At 47.5% G+C, this 21,300-nt stretch overlaps 1 protein-coding gene across 1 annotated transcript; it reads right to left on the bottom strand.

Moving 5' to 3' along the window:
- Positions 1-194: 194 nt before the first annotated feature.
- Positions 195-21,100, bottom strand: LOC4578024 (zinc finger protein 235). Its single transcript, XM_061655675.1, has 6 exons — positions 20,210-21,100; positions 11,129-11,411; positions 9,629-10,125; positions 5,215-5,380; positions 1,184-1,267; positions 195-1,108 (listed from the first exon to the last, which is right to left on the bottom strand). The coding sequence occupies exons 1-6, from the start codon at positions 20,399-20,401 to the stop codon at positions 903-905; spliced, it is 1,428 nt and encodes a 475-aa protein (XP_061511659.1). The 5' UTR covers positions 20,402-21,100; the 3' UTR covers positions 195-902.
- Positions 21,101-21,300: the final 200 nt, after the last annotated feature.

Raw genomic sequence — 21,300 nt, 5'->3', positions numbered from 1 at the left:
TCACACTTTCCCGCAAAACCGTCTTTGCGCCGTTCGCAGCGCGTGGGCTGGATGGCAACGTCATCGCCAGGTAGGCCGCCCGTACGGAAAACGTTATCGACGTTGCGCAAGGGCGGTCAGCGTCAGTTGAGTTTCGCTGTTTTTCGTTTTGTTTTTATTAATAAATATAATTTACATTTAATGGGTAGAATTAATTGCATTTTAAGGCTTCTCTTTTGTGTGCTCTTTTGCCCGAAATATCAAAACATATTTCAGGGCCAGTCAGTCAGTCAAAATCAATGTTTTAATCAGTATTAGCCTTTCCGGTAGTCTGATACAAGTTTTTTTCCAGGAGTTATCATAGCTGTTGGACACTTTATTGATTTTTTCCTACTTGAAATGGGTTTAACTTACAGGGTTTCCCACGATTTATTGGCCAGTTCCCATGATTTTTTAGTGGGTTCCCATAAATTTTTGGTGGGTTCCCATGGATTTTTGGTTCGTTTTCATAATTTATTGGTATTTTCCGATTAGATATCAATACAATTGGACCAAAAAATTCTGGGAAACGGCCAACAAATCGTGAAAACGCACCAAAAAAATATGAGTGGGTTCTCAAACATTGATGGGATCCAACCAATAAATCGTGAAACACCCTGTAATGTAATGAGAATTGGAAGTTATAGCATCCTTATTGGACAATAGGGTTTCTTTCCTAGGTTCCAATAGGATTTCCAAGGATATGAAGTTCATCTCCAATAAGAAAGAGTCAAGGAAGTGTCCCACAACTATGAGAACCCCTGAAAACCCCTGTTAAACCACGAGACGTTAATATGGGTGGGGGAAAAAAGGTCCCCCATTTCTTACGCTACTTAATTACTATGTACAGCCAAGGTTTTTTTTTGTTCGGACGAACGCCAGACTCAGCGACTCCTCGTGATCGGTTCCGCTTTCGCGTGTCGCCAGTGGTAGCGGGGCAGCCGATCGTTCAGCTTGTCGTGCCTGTCGGAGCTTTCCAGCGGGGAAGGGCTTTCCTCGCGCTTTTCGTAGCTAAACAGTGGCCCGATCTCTTCCCCATCGCTGCGCAGATCGCTGTCCACGTCCAGCTCGGACTCCTGGGAAGCATTTTCTGAAGGGATGGGAAAAGCGTACAGTGTTAGTGAGCGTTTTACTCGTCACGAGCTGTGCAGTTCGATCGGCTTACCTTCGTGAGTTTTCATGTGCGCTTTTAGGTTGCAGGCGAGTGCGAACGATTTTTTGCACACCTCGCAAACGTGGGGCTTATCACCTGCGTGGGGGAGAAAGGGAAGAAAAAAATAAAGTTTGAGTTAGTAAAATAATGTTAAAATTACGCGATGCAAAACTATACGAAATTAATGATATTTTAACAACTATTCTCACTTTTCTCTCCTATATACCTCATTAAGCAACGTAATGGAACAATAAAAAATGGACATGGAAGCCACTGATAACCTTTAACCTCCATGCATCAAAAAGGCAAATGCGAAAAAGGGCAAACTCACGAGCCGAAGAATGGCTAACGGCTGGCTGCTGCCGAACTTTATCAATCTTGAGCTTGAAGTTCAGCTTCAAGAGCTACCTTTATAAATATCCCTCAGTCCCATTAATCGTTTTAGCTACTTCACTTTTCAAGCCCCAGAAGGAGAAGTGCCGTTTGTGGTGGTAAAGGATCGTCACAGTTAATTTTACATTCCCACCACCCGCCACACAGTCCCATCCTTGGGGATGGCAAAACTCTGCGATTGCATTGGTGCAGTAGCATCGGACAGGCCAGATCAGGTTCGGTGCCTGTGGGACGATAATTTGGTAGGACATTATGCTCAGTCATCGTTAGTGGTTTGGCGGATGGTGTTGTGGTTTTTGCGGTGCTGCAAATGGTTTTGCCCTCGTTATAGTGCTTTAGCTTCGTGTTGGATCTTCTTTAAACATTAAACTGACACACACAAAATTTAATGTTTAATGTTGTATATGTTTTCCCCAAAGTAAATACCACACTAGATCCCGCGGCGTCTACCCTTTCCCGATTGCTGATGATCTGGAACAGAAAACGGCAGCGTCATCGTCAGCAGCCCAAAACTCGTCAGTTCGGACCCACCAAGCGCCCGGTTTACCTCCACACGTCCTCGTTTACCGCTCGATGGCTGCCTGACTGAAGCGCATTGCGAATGAGATTGAATCGTGGTTTTCGGGAGAATGGAAAACAAAAAAAAAAGTGGAGTGGAATGATTCCCCTCCCCCCCCCCCTCGGGACACACAGCAGGGATGGAACGCGCGGATCCCAGACAGATAAATCACGACATCCCCATGCAAACCTCAGGGCAACGGAGGAGACGGGCGACGAGCAGCTCGGAGCTCAAAGCGGATCTCCGGCGTGCTTGCAGCTGGATGGTTTGGAAGGGTGCAGGAGAACGCGGTAAGCATCAGGTTGATCTATGGAAATGGCACCCCGCACCACACGCGCCCCCGGTTGGCACGGAGGGGGCAGCAAAAACCAATTTAGTTTTAATTTCTTCAGCAGCAGTCACTGCGCCGCTGCAGTTCTCTCCTCTTTCTAGGCTTTACTTAAAACAACAGAGCCCAACCGGTACCGGGGGCACGATGATTTCGAGCAAAGCGCAGAAGCCAACAGGGCGCACTGGGAGAGTTTACACGCCAGGCATGCGTGTACGGCTGGGGCGCGTATTAAATTATTGTGTTTTCGTTATAATTTATATTAATCGTATTCTCGCACACCCGTTACCGGCAGAGCAGAGCGTGGAGAGCAGAGAGAGATCAATCTCTTCGGGTGCTTTTGGGATGGTGGTGGCAGCAGTTGCGGCAGGATCGTGATCGTCTTTGACGGATCCCGCCTTCTAGTGTTTACTACGGGATATGCGGGCATGAACTTTGGTCGGGGGAAGCATTGGGTTAATTAAAAAGTTCGTTTAACATTCGCTGAAGGTGGCTCAAGATTGGGCTTTAGGTTAACACTTGTTAGTAAAAACTAGGAAGCATCATTCTCGGGGTTTTAGATGATTTTACATCATCTATCTTGAATTATCTCTTCCTATTAAGAATGTTTTATCAAACTTACTTGAAACAGCCCACACATACACAAACCAAACCAAATAAAACAAAACGAAAAATAAACTCCCCCGTTCTCTAATCCCGCTTTGGGACGGCGCCAACCCCAAGCCACCCCCAAAGGTGAACCAGACTAGAATCTGATCTGAGCAGCAAAGCATCGGGAAGGCAATTAATATCTTCCACACACACACAAAGTGAAGTGGAAGACTTTCCCCAGCAGCGCCCATCATCGTCAGCCGCTTCCTCCGGTGGTTATGATTTTGGGCAAAAAAAGGTCACCTTCTTGCCAACCCAACCGCGCTGATTAATTATGGCTTATGGTAATTAATAGAGGGAAATTATCCCAACCGCGATCCCGATCGGGGAGATGAGGTCCAGCCGCTTCATAAATATTCCCACTCTGCGCTACTGGTTTTGGAATGGCGGTGGGGAATGGAGTTGTTGTGGGGGGTGATTTTAAAAGCATTTTGCTTGCGCCTTGCGTGCGATTGGAGTTTGTGAGATTTGATCGATTCGAAGCTTGAAGGTTTCGTGTAATAGTGACACACACACACGACCATGACGCGGACACAAATCAGCTTAGGTAACTGCTAGTAGCAGGAGATCCGGAGGCCGGCCAGAGGTGATTATCGTGCATTATTTGGATTCGTTCTTCCCGGCATCCCAACCAGGGGCCACAGCGACCAAGATGCCAAGATTGCGCTCAGTTCGAAACCGTGAGAACTGAGCTTCGATCCTTTGCCGATCGGTCGCATCTCACTCCGGATTGAAATCGTCCTAATAGAGCTATCATAGCGTGCAGGTCAGCGTTTCCATCTAAACGGACGCGATCCTATCGGGAAATTAATCTTAATCCAGGCAGGCAGACCTGTGGGTACTTTTCCCAAACCCAATGCACAACCCAATAGGGAAAGCAATGGCCGTCATCAATCAAAACAATGGCGTGAAAGCTGGAAGGAATGATGATGATCGACAGGGATCGGCGAGGATCCTTGTTTTTTCGTTCTTCTTGCGCTATCTTTTTTTTTCTGTGCCTGTTATCTTACACCTTACGCATTTCCTCAATTAACCTGCTGCCGGGACGGGAAGAAAAGGGGTTTTTTTTTCAAAGGGAGGAAATAGAACTTTAATTTAGACGGCACCCCTAGCGCTCGCCCGCATCTACATTTTGTCCTCAGCGTGCTTTTGTTATCGTGGATTATAAAAATATTATCCTGCGTGAAAATGAGTCTCCTGTGGGTAGAATGGGAAAGCCCCAGACACACACTAAAAGGATGACGACAGCCACGATTGCAAACGGAGAGAGAAAGAGGGATGTTACCTCCATGTTACCGGCAAACGCGCAGGAAGTCAGGAAGTCAGGATGGCCGTTAAAGAAAGAGGACAGGAAAAAGGATATGCAGGACCAGCACGGTTCGAAGGGTTCCACAAGGCGCTCGAGGGCCGTTTATCGCTCTATTTTTTTACGCATCAGGTTGTGCTGGTACGTTGGTGTTGGTGATGATGATGATCGTCCTTTCGTCCGGTGCGTCCTTTGCAGCAAAACGGGCCACTTGACGGTTTCACCTTTTCTTACCGGTTGAGTTTTACCTTTTTTTGTTGCTTTCTCGAGCCACACAGTTCTACCCAAGAGTGTTTCGAGGCTCAGTTCGGGGTTGCATATGCCGTCCAAAGCCGGCACACATTTCCCGTATTGAGCTCAATAAATTGGAGTTTCTGTTAGTGTTGGTGGTGGTGATGTTGCCGGTCCCTTACAGTTCCGGAACCCCTAAATCAAGCATGTCGAAAGCCAAATGTTTCCGCTCTACACACACACACACACACGCAAAACAATGGCCACCAAGCCACCAGACAGCCTGCGAGCCAGCAAACGCCATGTGCGTGTCCTTCAAGCAAAGGAGGGAAAACAAAACGGAGCGCGCACAATGGAGCCTTGCTGGTTAATGTTTTTCACTAACGAACAGGTGAGTGAGCGCTGCCGTTTTTATTGTTGTGTTTTTGTTTTTCTTCTTTCTTCCCGCCCGAGGGACTGCTCTTTATCGTTGTTCCTTTCGTTTTCTTTTTTTTGCGAACACCATAAGCTGAACTTGACTTCACCGCAAAGGCGCAACACTTGCGCAATCGGATTGCATACGGTCCCGTACTTACCGGTGTGCAGGAAGAGATGGTTCTTGAGATTGGTCTGCTTGGAGAAGCCACGGTTGCAGATGTGACACTTGAACGGCCAGGACCCGTTGTGGACGTAGGTGTGCGATTTCAGGTCGCCCGGCGTCGGGAAGGACTTGGAGCAGAGGCTGCATTTGTGCGGTTTATCCTGGATGGGTGAAAGTGGATCAAAAGACAGACAGACAGAGTGAGAGAGAGAGAGTTCGAGCGGTTAGAATTGAAACATTTAAAAGAGGAGGGGATGCCTTGCGCATTGCTTTTCTTGGCATTAAAGAGTGAAACCGGTGCATGCGTTGCAAGTAATATTAAAAGGTAAAAATGTGATAAAAATCGATTCTAAAAGGTTCGTCGCTTGTTCGCTTTTATCCCTCTCTTTCTTTCTCTTTTTCTCTTTGCCAAGGACAGTAACCGCCTGGAGACCGAAAGGATGCAATGCCGCCGCACCGCTTTCGATGGCAGGTGGGCTATGTGCAGGCACGTTGCGTGTCCGGGACCGGAATGTTGGATAAAAATCTTCCCCAGGCGGCAAACGCTTAATGCTGGGCCGTGCAGGGACTAAAACGGGGCATCATTTCCCCTCCTCCGGATCGGTCGGTTTGATTGCTTCGGAAGGATTGTTTCAGTTTTTATTGGTTTATGATTGCCGGCAATCATCCTGTCCGGCAGGAGCGGATGTGTTTTCGCTGTTTCGGTGCTGTGAGAAGGGTTGTTACGGATCACTCTGGTATCTAACAAATGTCGCTGTTTTGTGAAGTGGGATGCTGTGGATAGCTTGTTTACAAAAAAAAACACACGCACAGGCCATTTGGTGTGCAGGAATGTGCTAATGGAGTTGAAATTGAGGCTATAATGGTGTGTTACTTGCAAAGGTTCTTATCAAACCCCATCGCGCAAACAGCATGTTGCAAGTTGTAACTTCCAATCAGTACTTAAGCAGCCTTTACCTAAGCTGCTTTGTAATCACCATTTTGGTTCATTTAATTATAAGGTAAGCCTCAATTCCTCGGTAGAGTGCAATACGATTTTAACCTTAAAATGTTAAAATGTTCGTTACAACGGTCACTTCTATTATTTTAGTGTTTTTTTAAGTATGAAGAGGTCATCCATAAAAGACGTTACTTTCTCGTCTGTGAGGAGAGATATCTTCCAGCGTTACGATTTGTTACGTATGATGGAGAGCAGCTTGAAATGTTTGTTAAGTAACAATGAATAAGATGCCCCAAAAGCGTCATGTTGACATTGAATAGATTAAAATTTGGTTAAAAGGACCATATATGCCTCTGTATTTTGAATTGTATGCATTCCATTAGAATATTAAAGAAACATATAATTCTGATTCATTTCAATCTTGCACATTGATAAACCAAATCTTATTCAAAAATATCGCATTTAGTGCTACGTAATTTATGGATGATCTCTATCCTATGGCGTAACACAAGGGCGAAGACTACGATATGTGTCCTTCATTTAAAGATAAAATCGTTCCATCCTTTCAATATGACGGACTAGATATTTGCTGGTTTTGATCTGATTGGTCCTTTTTCGTATTGGAGAACTTCAGCATACCTTCTTGTTCTTTTGTACAAAGATACTTGTGAGGATCTGTATTCTACCTATTAATGGTTTTCTTACACTTGATAATATAGAACTGGAAACATTGAGAACAATTCGACCAATTTAGCAATTAGCTAGGGCTCTTTGAACGACTTCTGTAACATGAGCAAATTCTGTTGGATGATTCAACAGTTTTCATAGCATTATCAAACCTACCATCTTCCACCATCCAACAACATCCCAAGAATGCACTCGAATTATTGTGGATTGTTTGGAGCGATCGCTACAAACGTATACTGTCTGAAAACCACCACCAAAGGGTAAAGATCTTGCACAGTTTTGTTTTGCAGTTCGTTTCTTTTTTGGTCGGTAGCTCGCAAAATTCGCCCCAACTGCGGCGTCGGCATCGCATCAAAGCATATCTCACTAATAGCTGCTCGTAACTCACGACGTTCTTAATCGTGGTGGCTGTGTGTGAGCACACACCGGCTAAAGCCAGCGGCAAACCGAGGCAAACGAGCGCACCGCGGTACGGTGGCATCACTTTCGATTATGTGCTTTCGCCACAGCGCTTTCCGCAGCCAGCTACCGGAGTGCCGAATTACTCTCCCGGAAGCTTCCGCGGATCGCTCAAAACAAATAATGCAACACAGCACAAGCGCGAACGAAGGGGGTGAAACGAGATCGCGTTCGTTTGCTTTCATGCACACCGCTCGGAGGTGACTTTCGGGGGTAAGCCATGCGGTGCTACAAGGGATAAGGATTGTTCCGTTCCGTGCCAGGGGGTTCCGAAAAAAATACACAGAAAAGACGAAGGAGTATATTGATACACGGTAAAATGTTACCGGGTCATAACGTAAATGGTGCATTATCGCTGAGCGCTCGATTTTGGCTCTTTCCTTCGCGTTGCCTTTGTGTGTCAACGGCGGCGATCCCGGCCAGTCTGTGTGAGACCTTTCGGCGTGCGGGTGAGGCGCTTTAATGTCTTTTGTGTGTGTTTGTGTGAGTGTGTGTGTGTGTTGTTCGCCATGCCTAACAACCAGAAGCCCACCAGCAGAAGGATCTCGGTGGTTAAGCGAGTAAGTTAAATTGTGCGAAACAACGAACCCGTTCCATCCGTCTCTGTTTTACTTCTTAATGAGCTCTGTTGGGCTCTCGTCGGTTGCTTCTGATTGTAGAGTGCACCGAAAACAAAACCAAAAAACAAAAAGTGCACCGAAACCGGTCGGCTGTAGACGGAATGGCTTCATTTGGCAAGCAGTTGGGTGTTGTTGCTATTCCGGTCGGGGAAATATGAATGTTTGCATCGGGGATACGGTTCCCGTCCCATTTGTCGTTCAGTTTTTAATTTCGAATATTAAAACATTAGCCAAAGTGCTGCCAATCCGGCAGGAGCTTTCCATTGACTGGCAAATTGCGCTGAAAACGAATAAAATGTATTGAAAAATATACCCTCCAAGCTGATGTTTGCCACAAAATAGCGGCTCAAAAAGATGTAGAAGGTAAAAGTTGGGATCAATTTCGATGCCAAAACATGCCGGACTGCGCCGTACTCCGCCGCTCAAGCTAATCAGTTTTATCGACCGATCAGGGGCCAGACAAAGGCAAAATTAAGAGAAACAAATCCCCGCATCCCAAGCGCAGTGTATACTGTGGCAGATGTAGCAGATGGCTTGTTTTTTTTGTTCGGAAAGAAAATTGTATTCCAATACGATACGATATCTTATCGCATTTGGTTTCATGTTTCTCCCCGCTCTCCCCCCCCCCACTATGTTTTTATTTCGAAAACAAAACTTCAATTAAGCCGTGCACGGGGGTGACCTTTACTTCGAGCGGCTGAATGCTTCATTGTCAACTCCGCCTTCTCTCAAAAGAATATGTAAATATACGTTCGTTGTAACGTGTGGCCGGGTTTGATATTTCCGAAATCAGTCATACCGGGCGACAGGAGGCCCCAAAATCCGGTACAACTCTATCGATCATGGGGACGGGAAGAACGGCTCAAAGCGTTTGGCGCGTTTTGGAGGGAGGGAAGAAGCGTGGTTGTCAAGCCACAATCGAACCGGTGACAACATTGAAGCTGACTTTGATTGATGGGATCGACGCACGGACTCTCGATCGAGCGGTGATCGCGCACCGTCTGCATTCCCATCGATCCGTTACCGTGAATATGGCACGGCTTGACGCCGACCAAAAACCGCCGATCGGGAAAGACCTGAAACCAGTCTAATTATCTTTTTAATAAATTCTGTTTAATTAAGTCCCCCCTCGAAAGTGCTGGGAGGAGATGCTCGGAAACACCAGCATCACGTACGGCGAATGTGGATGAAAGTGATCTTCTCGGCAGTTTGAAGGGAAGGGAACGGATATAAACGGGTTTTATGGGGTTTTCTTTCGATGCGAACGCTCTCCAGAACGCGTTGTCACCCGATCGTCCCAATGGAGTTCTTGTATTGCTGCTTTTGTTTTGCCACAAAACAGCAAAAATTGAGAAATTCTTTTTGATTGCAAATGATGCGGATCTCTTGCAGTTTCTATCCGTACTGGGCCTGCCGGGTGGTAATTAAAGGTGGGCTAATAATCATAAAAAACACAAACGTTGGGGATGATCCCCGAAAGCAAACGGACACATACGGAAGGTATTTGACACAAGCCGCAGATCCTACCGGTGGTGGATGGTAGATCGAAAAGAACGACTCATAAAATCGATAAGAAGGGGATAAATGTTTTAATTACTGAATGTTCGTGACATTTGCTGCGATTTCGGCATCTCTTGGATTTCTGTCCAAAATTTGCACTTCGAAATTATAAAAAAAACACACACACATTGCATTGATCTTACCTTGATGTGTGTCATTCGGTGGTAGTAGAGGTTGGAGCTGGCGGTGAACCGTTTGCCGCACACCTGACACTGGTGCGGCTTCTCCCCGGAGTGTATCCGGACGTGCGTGTTGAGCGAGCTGGACGTGCTGAAGCCCTTGCCGCACACGCCACACACGTGCGGCTTTTCGCCGGTGTGCGTGCGCATATGGCGCTTCAGCAGGCTGGGCCGATCGAACGCCTTGCCGCACACCTCGCACGGTAGCATGGCCCGCTCGGACCGTGCTGAGGGGCGCGCCTTGGGTGATGCTCTCGATCCGGGTCCGCTGGAGATGGCGGCCAGCTCCAGATCCAGTGCACCTTCGCAGCGATCGCCGCCGCCCGTGCTGGCTCCGGACGAGATCGAGATCGATGAGTCGTCGCCCGACACCGACTTGTGCTCATCTTCGGCGCCCGAGGACGGTGAGATCGGTAGCATCACCCGCGACAGGAGCGACGTCGAAAGGTCCAGCGGTGAGTCTGCGAAAGAGTTTGGAGAGAGCGAGAGAGAGAGACGGTCTTGATAAGCGATCGCACAGAGGTAGTTCAGGACATGCGGATTTGCTCCTTCCAGTCGAGCTGTGTTGCTACACTTAACGCCTCGTTTATTAATCGACGATCATTAGCGCTAATCTAGCACATTCATTTCACACCGCTTCATTAATTGTGCAGTCGGGAGCTTTATCATTTGCCACAGCAACACACACACACATACAGTCTCACGCTGCAACCGGTAAGCTTCCTGGCACAGCCACCAGCACACTGGTGACAGGAAATTAATTCCCACCGGAGCTCCGTGTGGCTGTGCGAACCAAAGTGTTATGGAAATCAGTTTCGGGCTTAATTACTCCCGATTCTCCCTCGGGCTCAGGCAGGCGCGGTTTTACTCGAAACTCCAAACTCTCCAGAAAGGAGATCATTATAAATGCCTTTGAGTTAGCACTCGGACTGGGATAAACCGTGCAGTCGGACTCGAAAGGTGCAACAACAAGCTGCAGCTGCCAAAGCAACAAAGGAAATGGCCATGTGAGTTGCGGAATTCTTGCGAGCTCGGGAAACAGGGGAATGCCACCAGTCCGTACGACGCGGCCCAATATCTCGAAGGGTAATCTACCGAATTATTTCAATTATTTTCTTGTTAAGAAACACAACACTCATTTGTGTGTATTAATTTAAGCTCTCTTTCGGGCCGTGAGCTGGAGGAGTCGGGCACAACAACATCTCCTCCAAGCCCATGATCCCGATTACACAAACGAGAGCCGGCTATTATTGATAAAATCACTATTTTATTTATTACGAAAAATCGCTCTTGCAGTACCGAACGACCGAGTGTGTGTGTGTGTGGTGCGTGGCATTGGAAGCCGAACACACACACTGTGATGGGTGAAATGAATGCTATCTCAGATAGGCTGCGAGATGATCTTTCGCGAGGGCTTTTGTTTCTTTTGCGACTCCCCGTAAATGGCGAGAGGGCGCTGCTTACCTTCGAGGATCGAGTCCATCGTTTGGCGGTACAGCTGACTGCGCATCCGGATGAAGAAGAGCTCCTCCGGGCCCTCGGGCAGGTAGTAGACGACCAGCTCCTGGTGCGACGGGATCGGCTTCACGATCTCGTAGATCGGCTCACCCTTCACCTTGGCGCAGACCACGTTCACCTGCGGCCCGTACGTTTCCGACACTCGCAGGAACCGGATCCAGTTGCAGTGGCGTACCGTTCGTCCATTAATGCTGGTGATCTCGTCGTACAGTCCAAACCGGTGTCGAATCTGTAGTGAAAAAGCAGAATATATGGTTATTGTGATGCTCTAACAACCTGCTAGATGACAACGAGGTGTTAAAAGGAGGGCAAATGGTCATTTCCTGTGTACGCTTTCACTCAACTCTGCGTGATTTACCCTTCCAAAGTGATGACGATCATGCATCGCTAGTGACAGCTCGTAATGCCTTAATTATTGACCCTGTAACGCCCCCTTTTAATGTGCTTTCCCCTACCCTTAGATACGACTCGTTCCAGTCTGGTGCACTATCCGACACAACCAACCCCAGGGTAATTCGTTCCCCTCTCTTGTGATTTATGAAAAATTACTCAACCATGTAACCACCGACACTTACACCGAGCATTCCACTCACCGAGGGTGGCTAGATCGTTCTCCTTCTCTTCTCTTTTAACGCGTTAAACTATTGTCACTTTACATGACCACGCACCATCTCCCCACTCCATCGTTCTCCCCACACCAAAAGACGTAAAAAGACGCTTAACGAGTGTAAACATCCGTCGTCCCCTGTCCAAGAACTCCCCACCGATCGCCTCTATTCACCCTTAGGCGATACATATCTAAGTGGACACAGCGAAGTGAACGAGGAAAAGCCGGCCAGACCATTCATGATTCCCGATCGATACAGATCGAAATTACAAATGTTGGATAATATATTTCGATGCCCACCTGCCGGCCACAGGTCCGTGCAGTCGCTTTCCCAAGCGATCGCCCGTCGATCGATCGTTCCAATCGCCATTACTGCCCGGGCCAAAGATTGCAGAAATGTTTATGAATATATATGAGGAGATAAAATAAATTTCCGCTTCGCGCTACTTGTTGCTGTCGCGGAAGATGCCCCGCGATGACGACGCTGGACCAGCGCGTCGTATCAGCAGACGCGCGATCGCCACTCTCGGGAACAGGAAGAAAAAAGATCGAGGAAAAGTGATACCGAATTGATGATCATAATTTGCAATTTCGCTGTTCTACCGATCGTCGCTCGAAAGGCGGCCGAGGGCATGCGAAAGACATTACCGATTCCCGGGAAGTCAACAAACCCTTCCAATGGGATGATGCATGCCATAAAAACGATCAATGGCCGAATTTTGTCCCTACAAGACCTTGAATAAATGCCATCAACGGCCCAAATATGTGTTGGAGATGATTACTGATCCCTTCATTCTCGCCGATGATTATGAAGGAAAAATGCTTTTGATCCATGGGTTGATGTAGCGCATAATGGGAAATGCCCCTTTGAAAATATGTTGGGACTACTCTTCGTAGAACAAACGCATGAGAAATTTAAGGGCTCACAAGAATCTTCTGGAGGTATTTTTAATAGGAATATATCTTCAAGGGACCCTCTCTTCATCTTTCTTTACCACTACTATGTGTTGTTCCAAGGTGCTTTAGAGCCAACGGAACGTTAATCTACCATTCAACCAATGAAAATCATGTTCTGTCATCATACAACTCATGCAAAACCAGTTCACCGCTCATAACACACCAAGATGTTCTGGGTTCATTTCTCAACGATCGCAAATAGCGTTGCTGTCAAGTGAAAGAATTGTCACTGCAGATTGTTCTCTGATTTATCAGTCCATTCCAAGCTCCCACTCGTCTACATTCCAGCTTCTCGGTGATTTATTCTAGCACACACACCAACAACCCACCAAGCCACACCGCCAATCGCGATGCCTCGCCCAATTCCACGCGACACGATCAACCTGATGGAGGAAAACAAATTGTGTGTTTGACAATTTATGCACAATTATCGCATTTGATTTATGAATATGAGAGACACTTTGCTATGCCATTTTTTTGCGTTGAGGTTCGACTATTGCGTTGGGAACGAATCTACTCATGCAGACAATCCCGCTCTCGTATGCAGACAGACAACCGGAGTGGAGAGTAGGAAAACTAGTTTCGCTTCCTGCGTTCTGGCGGCCATTGGCACCACCACCGAACCGATGGTTTATTGATTTATTCGTTTATTATCAGATTTTCGGTGGAATAGGAAACGAATCAGAAGAAACTCGGCTCCTATTAATTTCCGAAACAAACTACTCGCACTGATCCACCCCATCACCAGTCGATCCTTCCGATTATCCAGAATAACCATAAAGATCGATAGCATCCTGCACGAACGATCATCATTAAATGAGATACTCTCAGGGGAAACTCCCGGGGTGGGAGCAATAAGATACGTACCGACGATAGACATATTCGGTCCATCGACTTTCGGCAGTAAAATAACGGATTGCCATAAAAATGACTCCAATAAAGCACGGCATCGCTCATCGATCTCTTCAAACGGTGGACGGTTGTTTATGCCTTGAGTTCTTCGTTCAAGCTTCTTGCATTGTGCTGGCGTGTCCAGAGGTCAGCGGGAGATAGATTTTAGACGCACATAAACTTCAATTTGTTCCGGAGCCATGGGAGACGCTATTCTTGGAGTGGATATCTTTCTCAAAGCACGCTAGCCATGGGTCAAACGCCTTGGTATGGAACCACGCTGGGATCGCAATCAGATTCTAGCATCTAGTTGAAATACGATACAAGACGTACTACTGTATCGGAGGCTCCACCAGCGTGGCAACGCGTTCATCATCCGAATTGAGCTATTTGTTCTACAGCGACTGTACGAATATCTTTTACTCTTGTTTCAGACGTTTGTCATGTTTCTCTTCGTAGTTTTGACTTAAAATCTTCATCTAATACTAAGGCTTTCCACGTGGTTTATATAAGAACCCAAGGTCAGATTCAAAGCAGTCAAATGAGAACAAAAAGCAAGACGCCAGTGAAACACGGAAAGTAAGAATAACCAGGCCACGAAGCAATTGCAAGATGATCACGTTTTTCCAATTTCCTTCCTCACTTTCTGACCGCAAACTGATTCAGAACTACGTTTGATTATTTGCTTAGAATGAGCTCTTCCTTGGCACGCGTCCCATTTACAAACGAAGAAGACACGCACAAAGCAACCCGGACTCATCCCAAACACTCCGACCTGCGCAAGATGAGCACAAACATGGGAATTACCGAACTGATCCAGAACAAAAGAATCATAACTTCACAACAAAAGCCCTGACTCATTTTCGGTAATGAACGCAACCGAGAACATTATCGGATATTCTGGCCAGTTAGCTCTTCCGGCACTGCTTCTGGTTAGCCGGCGACGGCAAGGCTGATTAGCTAGAATGAGCTTTTGGTTTCCCTTGCGGTTCGCCCTTCACCGACCACCGGCCAAAGTCGTGATCAATTTATCTTTCAAATTAATATTTATTAGCTCTAAAACGATCACCCAACTGGCTGGCGTCCCCGACCAGGAAGAACAACAAGCTCCGAAAACCCGACAAATGACACTAATTTAGAGCTTCCTCACATGCTCTGTTCTCCCAACTTCTTAGCTTCTGTGACCCTCGTAAATCTCGTCGCGACGATCGCAACCGCCAATTTCAACGCTCCAAACGATCCAAACAACAAACCCATAGACTTCCTCACGAGTCTTCTGAGCCATAGGAATGCCTTGTTGGAAATAGATTTGGTTTCAATTAATTTTCTCCACACAACCAGCTCTCCGAGACTCCCGGTCGACCACAGAGCAGGGATCAGCGTTCCGGTACGTGGAAAGGCTTTCAGAGAGCTTAACACGGTCGTGATGTACTCGGACCACGAAGAAGCCCACTGACTCTTTTATGCAAATGAACGGTCGGACCTTTTATCTCGGGATCACCGGGTGAGGATCAGCGGCTACAAGAACAACTGAATTTGGAGCCTAATGTCACGGCACTCGGTCGATCGTGGAGGCTGCGTCGGAGCTAATCCAGTAGCCACCAGGCCGAGAGCATTCCACAAGCCAGAAGCGACGCCAGGCGAAGTGTGAGAGGAGACTCAATTAAACCGTTGTAAGAGCGCCTTCGAACAAAAGTTTCCAACGAACGTATCGACCACTTCACGGATGTCTTTATTAGCGATTGAGTTGTTCCAACGGTAGCCAAGATGCACGACCCAAACACACATCGCAACAACTGTAACATCGATTCCGCCAGCAGACGGTAACAGTACATCCCAGTGCAGTCCCATGTCTCGACCTGGACTGGAACGAGTCTTGGAAAGATGTATGATACCATTGGCGTGAGTGAGTTTGGCTCTATGGTTTCTGGTCCTGTTTCCGTTGCGCGAGTGCAGTATCTCTGCGCATTATGCATAATTAAGTAATTGTTTAATTACAAAACTCGAAACGTGTTTGCTTCTGGTGCATTGTCGCTGCCAACGGGAGAAAGTCCCGCTGTTCCGCAACAACTCAATTGCGCACAAGTCGTTTCGGGTGATTCACGCGACTCATTTGCATCCCGGACTGCAGACGGCTAGTAGAACCGGCATGCAATCCAGAAGCACCGGGCTCTAAAATCCAATCTTTATTTGCACAATTATCATAAAGATCCCGAGTGTATTTGTGTGCGTGTCGGGTCGGCTTACAATTCGCGATGGGTTGCCAATTCAATAACCATAACTGTCAGATGATCGAGTGAATGAGAATGGAAGGACCAGATCAAACAGAGTCGCGCAAGTCGGCGCACCGTCTTTGCTCTGTCTCTTGGCTTTGCGTGTGCTGCTCTTCTGCAACCGGATGAGGACGATTATGATACGAGCTGGGACACTTTGACATGCAACTCGCTGGCACTGACTTCTGTCTTTGCCCTTGATTTTCCACCACTTTCCTTCGCTCGTACGTTCTTCGTTACTTCCCCCTTTGCGACAGCTGACAGACGGATCCGAGGATCGATGCATCGACGGGAACGTTCTCACGCTCACGCTGTACCGCAGACGCCGAGAGGAGCCTGTTCGGGTTCTCAGGACACCGATCTTAAGTACAGAATTTATGGACCATCAACCGGGCGACCTTCTCAAGGAAAGGGTATCGGTATAGCACCTGACCATTGGATCAGACGACGGAGCCAGTATCAATAACACTGACCATGATGCAAGACCAGAGGATTAGTCCTGCATTCCGGCGAATGGATCGAACGAAAAAGGATTCGATTACGGAAACATGATCCAGAAAGTGAGGTTAAGACTTTCGCCCGATCCATAGTCGATCGATGTCAGACGATGTCAGTTTCTCCGATGATCGATGGAACAGCATCAGGTGTCCTCCAAGCCATCTATCAAACCTTACAGTCAACCTACCCGTTTGCCCGGTAGCTCAGAGGCAAAGAAAGTCGGTTGATCTGTGTTCGGTCGAAGAAATAATTAAAAATCAATCAACCAACCCCGGGGACGGGCTTTGTTTTGGTCGAACGGTAGGACTTTCTAAATAGCCATGCCTCTTTGTGGTGTTTGCGTTTGATTAATACATTCACACATTGATGGATCTCTTCTTGGGCGATCGTGTGTCCTAAGCTCTGTCCCACGATCACATCGCAAGAACTAAGTGAACCGTCCAAGGCAACAGCAAATCTCCCTCTCGGTGTGTGACAACTAGACAAAGAGAAGATATTTATTATCATTGCCGCTGTCCACAGCGCTCACGAGACCCTTTATGGAAGCGAAGTCGTGTCCACGCGTCTCGAAATGCATATTCGTCCATGCACTTAGATTAAAATATTGGCTGGACAACTCCCAGCAAGACCTCCATGCTTTGGAGTTGGCGGTCCAGTCAACTAGAACGACGCACTGGGAAGTGGATTTCATGTCTCAACGCCTTCAATCCCTGTCTCAAGAGCAAGGTGTAGGCATATCGAGCACGTTGTCCAGGTGTCGAGTTGTCATTGATTAGGTTGTCACAGCAAAAAAGCGACCCTGTCCACCAAACACACTCGACTGTGGGAATTGACTCTGTGGCCGAACCGAATGTGGCGATCAAATTCCGCAAGGCTTTCCGCTTACTTCTTTACTCGACGTCGCCGTCGCGATGCAATCCATCGACTCTTTCTACGCTACCGACGAATTTATGACCCCAAGCACGGTAAGCCATAAATGCAGCACTCAAATCCCGACTTTTAGCCGAAATGTTTCACACGCCTTCCGTTCTGTTCCTCTCGTCCGAACGTTCGGTGGCTCGATCGAAGATTTGATGCAACGACCCAAGCACCGTTTCCAAAGCGCATCAAAAGGTCATCAATTAGCGATCGTTCGCTCGAAAATGGGAGCGGGCTGCAGGATCAAATCCAATGCTGCACCTGCACCTGCAGAAACCATTCCTAACGATCCTTCCTTTTTAATGGCCAGGAATCTCGATCCTTTGTTACGGTTCTCGGATTCGTTTGGCCTCCTTCTTTCCGATCGATCACCAGGCAGAACCTTTTTTCAGGTTTCTTGTGATGCACTTCTCCATAACCCAAATTCGTCATTATCGGCGCCATCTATCTCGAATTGGCCAAAGGGACCGTTCGTCTCGTGCTGTTTCTGCCTTTTTCTTATGCCGCTTTGCAACGCCCCGTTTGTTGGATGTCTCGTGTCGTAAAAAGTCGGACCACTGACTTCAAGTTCAAGTTTGTGAGACAATTTCCCGTCACCGTGCCGCGGCTAATGCCACAACACGCGTAGGTCATTCACGCTGACACTCTAGAGACGCAATCTGTGCTAATTGTGTTGCATTATGTGACTCGCGCAGGGCTTGTTTAAGAGGGGAGCTTTATCTCATAAATAAATTATGCAAAATCCTCTTTACACCCTTCGTCGCATTGATTCTCTAGTGAAAGTAATGCACCCGAAATAATAATAATATTTCCACCGCTCGGCAAGTTCAACGTCCGCTTATCATGTAGTAGTCGTGGCTTGATTATGGAAATTGCAGCCCTCTACACCATCGGGCCATGGGTTGTACACCATTCACAGCGAGGTTGTTGGCACCTGTTTCGCACAGGGGGTTTTGCCACCAGTGCGCTGCACGCCAGGAGCTCGCACGAGCCCATGAACTTGTCTTGCCGCACCCGGTGCGATAGGGCCGGTGGCCCAGCTAATTGATGCAGTCATTTCTATTTCAAGCTTGCGAGGAATGTTTCTCTATTATTCAATTGCACAGCATCATAATTCTACGCAGCGGCACTGCTTATAGCCATGTTGCCCCTCCTCTGCGCTCATAAAGCGGTACTCGCACGACCGAAAAGAAAGAGAAATGCGATCTTCCGAGGCATTTTCCAACTGCGGTGGGGAAAAACTGTAGCAACCAGCAACCGGTCATTGGCAGGGCACGGGTGGGGTCGCGACAGCATGTTGCGGTGAGGTTGCGTGAGTTGTTTGCTGGTGCGTCTTCTTATGATTTAATTGCTTCGTTTTGCTGGCAAACAGACTCAGCAGCAGTACGGAGCAATACGGGGGAAACATATGGGCTCAGGTTGAAATTGAAAGTGTATTCAGGCGAGGTAGACGAGGGGTACACTGGTGACAGTGTGCAGAGAGACACTGCCACAGCAAGGTTTCATATGGAACGTTGCATTTTAATTGATTTGTGAGTGCACCGTTTTTTTCTTCTTCTCTCTTTCCCTTTGTCTCCTTTCTCCAACGACTGCGATCGACGCGTCCAGTGCGTGGAGAAAAAGTGTAAATGAACTGCTGATCGTTACGTTGATTAATTGTGGAACTGGTTTGGCCGGAGCTGGGTGTGCGCTCTCAATAAGGAAACCGGCAGGGTGAGGGGGATAGATGAAATGGGACATTATCGATCTAATTAAAGTGAGACGGACGGGCCCTAATAAAGCCGAGCCGGTTCGGTACCGCCGGTGGCCAGATCGTTATGTGCACTATCGGACCAGGGAGAGACGCTTTTCCTTCCAATTAGATCACACTTACAAACTGTGGCTATGTGAAGGAAACAAGTTAAACCCCGTTCGTTCGCTGGCAGTCTAAGATCATTCCCCTTTTCTACAATGTGTTTTCCATCGTGATGGTACTACATTTTTTGTTACATTTTTAACAAAACTACCAATAGGCGTGTTTCGTTTGTTTACTCCAAGACAATCATTATGCTCGGGCTCTGCTCCCTTTGTCCCTCTTTCAAGACAAACAATTCATCAAGAATTTCTACCGCTAGCAAGTGCGTGGGAACATTTATGAAGCCTTCTCTAGTTCCGCCCCGATCTTGATGGTTTAACACAAAAAAAGGGTTCGCCGCTTGGTGTCGTTTATTTTTTTGTTTCGTTAGTGCTGACCACAAATTGTGTAAGAATAAGTACCAAACTCTCCCCTTCGGACACCCTCATAATTCCCGCATTTTAATTCGATCATAATTATTATTCCTTCCACAACCCTCCCGGTCTGCGGCAGGACGAAAAGAAAAGCAGGGTAGCAAAACGGCTAAGAGAAAACACAGCGTTCTAATAGTCGCGAACAAGTCTATCCCCCGTGCTGCAGGAGGGTGTTCTGCTCTTGAGAAACTATTCTTCCGCACACCCAGGAGTGGCCCGCGTATTGGGCTCTCTCTCTCCCCTTGGAACCCATAGGAGCGTCTTAAAGAAGTTTCCCACCGTCATGGGAGGGTGGCTATCGCCAGTGCCGGTGCCGTAAGGTTTCCTTTTCCTTTTACGCCCGACTGCGCACAATCGCAGCTCACACGCTGGTCAGCGAATCAAAACGCTCCGTATGCTCCCGTGTATAGGGGTGGGAGGTTTTCCACCACACAAAAAAAAAAAAGAAAACCTCTACAGCTAATAGTGTGCAGCAAAGCGTCACAGAAGTAGAGCGCAAAAAATGGAGTACAAATACCGAAGTGGTGCTTTGGTTGCGCGGTGGTGGTGAACAAAATTCTGTACATTCTGTTCTGCACATGCAGAGGCTGGAGTGGCGTGACGGGAGCTACTTACATCATCCTCGGGCAGTGCGCTAAAGATGGCCAGGTTGTCGATCCGTACCGTGCCCTGGAACGGGTAGCACAGGCGTCCCTGGGGGATCGCCACGCTGGACCAAACGGTGGCCGTCTGTTCCGGCGAGTGACGAGCGCCGACACCTGTCACGGCCAGGGCAAATTCCTGTGGTATCAAAACACACGTCTCCATCGGTTGAAGTTTCCTTTACCACAATAGGAGTTTGGTGGGGAATGGGGGTAAGCTGGCAGACGCTGCCACCGAACGCTGGTCCCCCCCGCGTGTACCGACCGGTGGTTGCCGAAGCTTAATTAACCGGTTATCAATCACGATCCTTGACGTACGAACTACAAAACAGTGGCAGCTGTGTGGTACCGAGTCGTTTTTGTTTTTGAGCAGCTTCGTTTAAACGTTCGTTTTTGTTTTTTTAGTGTTGTTGTATGGGTTTTATGTTTCACTGGTATGCCCTTTTTTTCGCTCTCACTTCCTTGCGTACTTTATGTTGTTTATGCGGGCAGCCTGACAACCAAAGTGTTACACGTTTGAATTCAACTGATTGAGCATTTAAGCTTTTTTTCTCCTTAAATTACACATTCACAAAATTTCACATTTTTTGCTTTTAGTTTATCAATTTAACGGGTTTTAAGGTGTGATTTTGTTCTTCTGTGTACCTAAGCTCATGAACATAAATGAGAAAAAAACACATTCATGCACACTGTTAATTCAAAATTTGCAGTTTATCGCATCGCAAATGAGATCAAAAACTTCACTCGCATAACGAATACACAACACTTGGTGTCGTACGAAATTGCGCGTACCTTTTTTGCGAACCAAAACACATCGCACACACGCCTTTCGTACTCGAATCTGTCTGTCCGTCCACGGGGACCCACTTGTTTCAGCGTTCGCATCGATACTGGGCACGCGAGATGCTCGCGTTCCAGCCGTGACCTTCCGATCTTCACCGCACGGCATATGGGAGGCCTCCCAGCCTACTCCATCACTCTTCTTCCCATGTCCCCCTCCCTTCAAAACACTACCGATCGGTAGCGCAGCATCGGAAACCGATCATCGGGCCCGCACGGTAGCAA

The sequence above is a fragment of the Anopheles gambiae genome, chromosome 3, assembly GCF_943734735.2.
Source record: "Anopheles gambiae chromosome 3, idAnoGambNW_F1_1, whole genome shotgun sequence".
Classification (NCBI taxonomy): domain Eukaryota; kingdom Metazoa; phylum Arthropoda; class Insecta; order Diptera; family Culicidae; genus Anopheles; species Anopheles gambiae.
The sequence above is the reverse complement of the archived record's forward strand: the minus strand, read 5'-3'. Positions and strand labels throughout refer to the sequence as shown.